At 43.0% G+C, this 7,287-nt stretch overlaps 1 protein-coding gene across 1 annotated transcript in view; it reads left to right on the top strand.

The window, feature by feature from the left end:
* STK40 (serine/threonine kinase 40) overlaps positions 1 to 6,953 on the top strand; it is a 30,287-nt gene extending 23,334 nt beyond the window's left edge. Inside the window, exons 8-11 of the mRNA XM_069972657.1 lie at positions 303 to 447; positions 1,847 to 1,966; positions 4,971 to 5,052; positions 5,644 to 6,953. Of these exons, the coding sequence (XP_069828758.1) occupies positions 303 to 447; positions 1,847 to 1,966; positions 4,971 to 5,052; positions 5,644 to 5,889 (593 nt within the window). The 3' untranslated portion in view covers positions 5,890 to 6,953. The remainder of the gene's footprint in view (positions 1 to 302; positions 448 to 1,846; positions 1,967 to 4,970; positions 5,053 to 5,643) is intronic.
* The last annotated feature ends 334 nt before the right edge of the window (positions 6,954 to 7,287 follow it).

Here is a 7,287-nt window from a genome sequence, read left to right on the forward strand (position 1 = left end):
ACATACAGCAGCTGATGAGTATGGGAAGACTTGAGATTTTTTAATACAAGTAAATTACAAATCTATATAACTTTTTGACACCAGTTGATTTGAAAGAAAAAGATTTTCGCTGGACAACCCCTTTAAATGTCCCAGCCAATTCTGAAAATAAACTTGTGACATTTCACAGACGTGTTAAGTGTTTTGATTGGAATGGTAGTAAAACAAAAATATACAGTCTGGCGGCAGGGTAAATCTCTGTATCTGTGGATTTCTCTGCTTTCCTGTACTTGCTTTAACTCCTGTCTCCAATTTGTACCCAGGTCGTCCCTATCGTGGAAAGCCGAGCGACATGTGGGCGCTTGGAGTGGTTCTTTTTACTATGTTGTATGGCCAGTTCCCCTTTTATGACAGTATACCTCAGGAACTCTTTCGCAAAATTAAGGCTGCAGAATATTCTATCCCAGAGTAAGTAGATGTATATATGTGTGTAAACATTATATAGTAATGGGTGAGTAAACTGATCCTCCTAATTTTCTATTCTGACTGGAGATCTTGGGTAGAGATGATCGAACAGCGCTGATGTTCAGGTTCGTACGAACTCGAACCATCGTTATGACTCCTGCTGCCTTCCTGTTCCGTGGGCAAGGTGGAGACAGTCCCGCCTGGAAAACAGGGACACAACCTATGGGCCAGGCTGTATCTGTTTTCCAGGCGGGACTTGGGCTGTCTCCACCTTCCCCACGGAACGGGAAGACTGCGGGAGTCAAATACCGATGGTTCGAGTTCGTACGAATCTAAACATCAGCGCTGTTCGATCATCTCTAAACTTGGGGGGGGGGGGTCAAAGAAGATTCTTCTCGCCTATTCTGTGAATAAGGGATACGTTAAGTTGGGAAAACCTCTTTGCGGACCCTCTGTCTTATGAGTGTGTGTATGTGTATATATAATATATTATGAAAAAATATATTATAATATATATATCTCCTAGCTATGAGCGCATATTGAATATTCATGTCTGTCTTTTGTACTAGTCAGTTCTTCTCCAGTGCTGTGCTGAGTCATGGGACTTTCTGAAAACCAGCTGTATACTTATAACAATGTGTATCTGTTAGTGAAATGAATAGTAAATTATTTCTGTAACATGAAAGTTTTTTTTTGACTGAGCAAAAAATTCAGAATACATTTTTTCCTGGCATTAACCCTTTCTGTGCCAAGGACATGCCTGATACAACATGGCTACTAGGGATCACAGCCAGAGATATACTTTTGGTCTTGTTTTAAAGTTCAGACCATTATAGCTGTAGCCAGAGACTACCAGGGCTACAACCCCCTGTACAACCCCCTTTAGCGCCACTTTCAGTCCCTATCTTGATTCTATGAGGCTATATCTCAGGCTACTGCTGCGATCGTGGTCTTAGCTTCAATACAAGATTAAATCCCAGCTGTAATTTCAATCTAACCAGAGACATCCTGAATTAAAGTGATTGTATTTATGCACCTTACTTTGCCTTGTATTGACACATCGCAGTTTCTGACCATCCAATCCTCCCACCATACAAAAACTTAAAATAAAGTTTGTGTGTGTGTGTATGTGTAAAATAAATAAATAAAAAAAAAAATAATATATATATAATATATATTCTCTATGACTGTCCATACCTGTCTAGTGTATACTACAGTCACAGCGATAATTCTAGAGGATTGTGACTGATGGAAATTATTTCTGTTGGCCAGAAATGACACTTTTACTAGATAAAAAAACTGTTTTAGCATTTGTTTATTATCAGGCACAATATGGGCACTTTTTCTAGTTTTTTTGCACCGGTACTATGGACACACATAACGTTTCTGTTTTTGTTAACAGAGATGGCAGGGTGTCGGAGAGCACGGTCTGTCTTATTAGAAAGTTGTTGGTTTTGGACCCGCAACAGCGTTTGACGGCTTCAGAAGTTCTCGAGTCTCTCGGAGGCATCATCTCCTCGTGGTTAGTAGTTCCTGCCCCGGTGCTAATATGGCTGCATTCATACCAAGATGGGCAAAAATTTTTATTAAACCAAAAGTATGTGCAGCGATAACATTGTTTGTTTATCAATCCTCATAAGCTGCCATGGAAAGCCAGAGGGGCATCCCCTTTGTCAAATTCCTCAATTTTACAGCCTCTATTGGCGCTAAACTAAACGGCTGGTTTTAGACATAACTCCTATCCCGGCCATTGTGTCAAGATGGATCCTGGATATGAGGGTATGTTCACACTACGGCTTCGGATGACTTTTGTGCAGAGTTGTTTTTCACATAAGTCACCCCTACCAGTGGTGTTAGACTTTAAAGGACAACTCCCGCGGGACCCCCCCCCCCCCCCCAAAAAAAAAAAAACACAGACACACACAGACACCATACTCACCATCCCTCCGGTGACGATCGCCACTCCATTCGTCCGCCTCACCGTCACCGCCGTCCGCTGTCCAGCGATGTCTCTGATTTCCGGGTCCTGGGGATGGAAAAGGCTGCCAGTGCGCTTGCGCACCGGCAGCCTTTTCATTGGCTGGAGCGCATCACATGGCTTCCAGCAACCTCCGCCAATCAGGGCTGACGAAGCTGGAAGCCATGTGATGCGCTCCAGCCAATGAAAAGGCTGCTGGTGCGCATGTGCACCAGCAGCCTTTTCCGTCGCATTCACTCTCTATGAAGACGCCGAGGAGGAAGAAGACCCGGACCGCCCCCCGGCTCTGACGTCGTCGTCACCAGATGCCGCCCGGGAGAAGAGGACCGTGACGATCGTAATAGGTAATGTATATATTCTTTAACTTCCGGGTGGGGGGGGTCGGGGGTCCGAAAGTGGGGGAAGGGGGCCAGACCGGGTATTTAACCACATTACAAAGTTATATAACTTTGTAATGTGTGTTAAATAAGCTAAAAAAAATTTTCGTGGGAGTTGTCCTTTAAGATCAAGATGAATATTGAAACAATTGTTAAAGGGAACCTGTCACTAAGACAATGCTATTTGATCTATTACCTTCATGTTATACAGCAGGAAGAACTGAGCAGATTGATATATATCTTTTGTGGGAAAAGATTCCGTATAACTTGTAACCCGTTGATTGGAATCTCTTTTCATTCTGTGACAAGGAGTCCAGTGGGCGGGGTCACTCAATGGACTGGACTCTTTAGCACATTTTAGCAAAGATTTCAATCAATAAATTACAAGTTATACTGAATCTTTTCCCATAAAGATCTATATCACTCTGCTCAGCTCTTCCTGCTGTATAAAATGATGGCGATAGCTCAGATAGCATTTACATTATCCACGCTCCGGCTTGCTTCGGGGGTTCCCGGCACAACCCGCTCTGTCAATCAGTGCGCTGCCCTGCCACAGCGCACTGATTGGCTGAGCGGGACGTTAAGACGCCGGGAGCCCCGAAGCAAGCCGGAGCGGGGAGCAGGTAAAGTATACACTCTGGCGGTGGGGGGGTTAACAGGGCGGGCTGCTGACATACTCGCAGTGGGATGTTCATCCCGCTGCGAGTTTGTCTGCCCATAGAGTGTACAGGGCAGTGATCCACAGTGGATCTCTCTGCGAATTCGCAGAGTGAAATCTGCTGCAGATCCGTTACGTGTGAAGGCACCCTAAGAGATGCTAATTTACATGTTTAGGTTAGCCATTTTAACTATTTTAATTTTTTTAACATATTTATTTATTTATTTATTTATTTTTTTGCATTCTTTCTCTTTTCCTTTGCCTATATCCGCTAATGCTATTACCTCTCACATTACTTTATTATAGGTTTATTTTTCTGGTTGCTGGCTAAAATTGTGTGTGTGTCTATATCGCCAGGCATAACATGAGATGTAGCCAGGCTTAAAGGGGTTGTCCAGCGAAAACGTTTTTCTTTCAAATCAACTGGTGTCAGTAAGTTATATAGATATGTAATTTTCAAGTCTTTTCGTACTTATAAGCTACTATATGTACTGCAGGAAGTGTTGTTTATTTACATTCAGACACAGTGCTCTCTGCTGACATCTGGCGGAGTCAGGAACTGTCCTGAGCAGGAGAGGTTTTCTGTGGGGATTTGCTGCTGCTCTGGACAGTTCCTGACTCGGCCAGAGATGTCAGCAGAGAGCACTGTTTCTGAATGTAAATAAAACAACACTTCCTGCAGGACATACAACAGTTTATAAGTATGGGAAGACTTGAGATTTTTAAATAAAAGTAAATTACAAATCTATATAACTTTATGACACCAGTTGATTTAAATAAAAAAATTTTTTCTAGACAACCACTTTAACTTTATGATTCACTTAAAGGGAACCTGTGCTGGGGTGACAGGCTCCCGACCCCCGTTAGAGCCCCCTATACTCACGTGATCCCGCTGGGTCCCCCTTCTGGAGATGGCCGGGTCACGGAGACATCGGCGCCCGAAGCCCGGCGCGCGCGCTCCTCAGATGAGTCCAATGCTCATAGAGAATGACGGAGCGCTGGACTCTCCTGTCATTCTCTGAGTGTTAGACTCATCTGAGGAGCGTGCGCGTCGGGCTTCGGGCGCCGATATCTCCGTGATCCGACCATCTCCAGAAGCGGGACCCGGCGGGATCACGTGAGTATAGGGGGCTCTTAACGGGGGTTCAGGAGCCTGTCACCCCGTCACTGGGGGTGACAGGTCCTCTTTAACATAGCTCCCTGACACAGTTGTTGCGTCAGGGATCAAGTTAACCCTGGCTACAACTCATGTTAGGCCTGTCTACATCTGTGTGTATTTGTGTGTGTATTTGTGTGTGTGTGTGTGTGTGTGTGTGTGTGTGTGTATCTATCTTTTTCCATCCGCGTCCCTCTTTAGCAGAACTTCCACCTACTTTCACACATGGTCTTTTCCAGATTTTAAGCTTCATTTAGTTCTTTTAGTTACATTGATATCTGCAGCAAATCTTGTATGTGTGAATATACCCTTATAGTAGAAATGCATTTCATAATACGGTATGTGTTTTACCTACAGGCAGTCAATGTCCTCTCTAAGTGGTCCGCTGCAAGTTGTGCCTGACATTGATCATGTTACCAGTCCAGAGAGCTCGCAGGAGGTAAGAAGTGATGAAAGCAAATATATACGCTTCATCCCTGTGTTCAGCAGCCATAACAGCTTGCTTTATCTTACTCCGCTATGTTATTGACTGACGTTCTGCAGGGCTGACTTCCTGTCCCGTGTGTCCTGCAGCTAGGATAATGTTCTTTATACTGCTCATGTATAAGAGATTTACCTTCATCCTAAGCTCCCATGCACAATAGGGACATATCAGCAGGATAGATTCGTCTAACCTGTTAATGGTTCTTTTTTTTTTTTTTTTTTATGCGTTTTTTTTTTTTTTTTTGAGGTTGATAGGGATTATTCCCAAAAAACCTTGCGCAGTGTAGGGCTTAATGTAATTCATCATGATAGAGGTGCTTGTGCATCTAACTATCTCCCTCCCTGCTCAGTGCTGTGGGACACACATACACTGTACTACTACTCCATCTGCTCCTAGGATGAGCAGATGATGGGGGAGTAGTACCGGGGCCATCCCCATAATTAATGTACATTGGGAAATTGTCTAACTTTTCATAAGTAATAACATAGTAACAATACTTTAGACTGAACTTCTCCTTTCAACAATTATCTGTGTTCCTTCTCTAAGGCAAAGGTGACCGAGGAGTCTTCACAGTACGAGTTTGAGAACTACATGCGACAGCAGCTTCTTTTGGCAGAAGAGAAGAACACAATCCATGAAGCCAAAAACTTTCCTCAAAAACGTCATTTTGGCAATTTCCCCCCAATTCGAAGACTAGGGTATGATGCTCAACCAATGAGCCCTTTGGACGCTGCAATTTTGGCCCAGCGATACCTTCCTCCATCACACCTGTCTCTTCCCAGTACTCACTAAATCACCCCCCACCACCACATTTTTTTTTTTTCTCTTGCCTAAATATTTTCTTTGGAAAAAAAAAAAAGAAACTTTAAAAGTGGATAAACCCTTTCCGTTGTGAAAGGTCACATGGTGCTAATCCCCTTTTCCTTTTGCTCCTTCCTATTCCAGTTTGAAAACTAACATTGCACATAAGAAGTCTCGATACTATCCCTTCCCCGTAATCCTATAGCAATACACTTTCCAGCACAAGAAAGATCAACTAATGTAGCAATCGTCTATCTGACAGGGTTTAGTTTTTGGCTGCACCGTGCTGCAGAATTACCTATCGATAACCTGTCTATCCCCACTGCATCTTATGGAGAGACTCCTTTTTCAATCAGCTTTTTTTTTTTCTTGTTTTTGTTTTATATATATACATATATATATATAGATCTATACATAGACATTAAATCTACCTCTTTTTTCAGTGGGGTTCCACAAAGTTAAGGTGCGCAGCATTAGATGGATTCTGCCGTGGAACAGATTTTGGTCTTTTTATTTGCTGTTTGTTCATAAAGTCAGACCCCCCCCCCCCCCCCCTTCTAAATAACAGGGGGGTTTAATCTAGATATTGTGTGTACATATATAAATATATATATCCTTATATAGAGATATATATTTGATATTGAATATCCCGCTGGATTGCAATATCCGTGTAGAAAGAATAAGCTGTGTTATAACCATCAGGCTTATAACGTTCCATATCCTTGATGCCTGCAAGCTGACGTATGCCCCCTCCCCCCTTTTTCGTTGTTTTTCCCTTTTTTTATTTTATTTATTAGAATGTGTGTATTTTTTTATGTGCCATGGTTCCATTGTAAAGCACAGTAGGAGTTATTCTGCATGCCCGACACATTGGATGGATACAGATGAGCTTATTTGTTCTGTGTGCTTAAAAATGCATAGATGGGATTCAAGTTTACTGTAAGGGGTGATTCTCCAAAATGTTCCAGAGAAACAATAGTTTCTCTCCCCTCTTTAGTAACCCGAAGGGGTATGAGAGCTTTCTGAAAATACAGTAAGTATCTAATGCTTGGGTAGAGTTGGAATGATTGACGTTGTTTTTATTTAGGGTTTACTGAACAAAGAGTAGTTCTCTGGTATTGTATAAATATGACTTAAAGCGACTCTGTACCCACAATCCGCCCCCCCCAAAACCACTTGTACCTTCGGATAGCTGCTTTTAATCCAAGATATGTCCTGGGGTCCATTCGGCAGGTGATGCAGTTATTGTCCTAAAAACAACTTTTAAACTGTTGCAGCCCTGTGTCAAATTGGTGTGGCCTACAGTGTCTGTGCCCTCGGCCTTCGTCCCTCCTCCCGCCCTCATCATTAGGAATGCCCCAGGGCAGGATTTCTCCTTGTCACCACTTG

This window comes from Dendropsophus ebraccatus, chromosome 5, assembly GCF_027789765.1.
Source record: "Dendropsophus ebraccatus isolate aDenEbr1 chromosome 5, aDenEbr1.pat, whole genome shotgun sequence".
Lineage (NCBI taxonomy): Eukaryota > Metazoa > Chordata > Amphibia > Anura > Hylidae > Dendropsophus > Dendropsophus ebraccatus.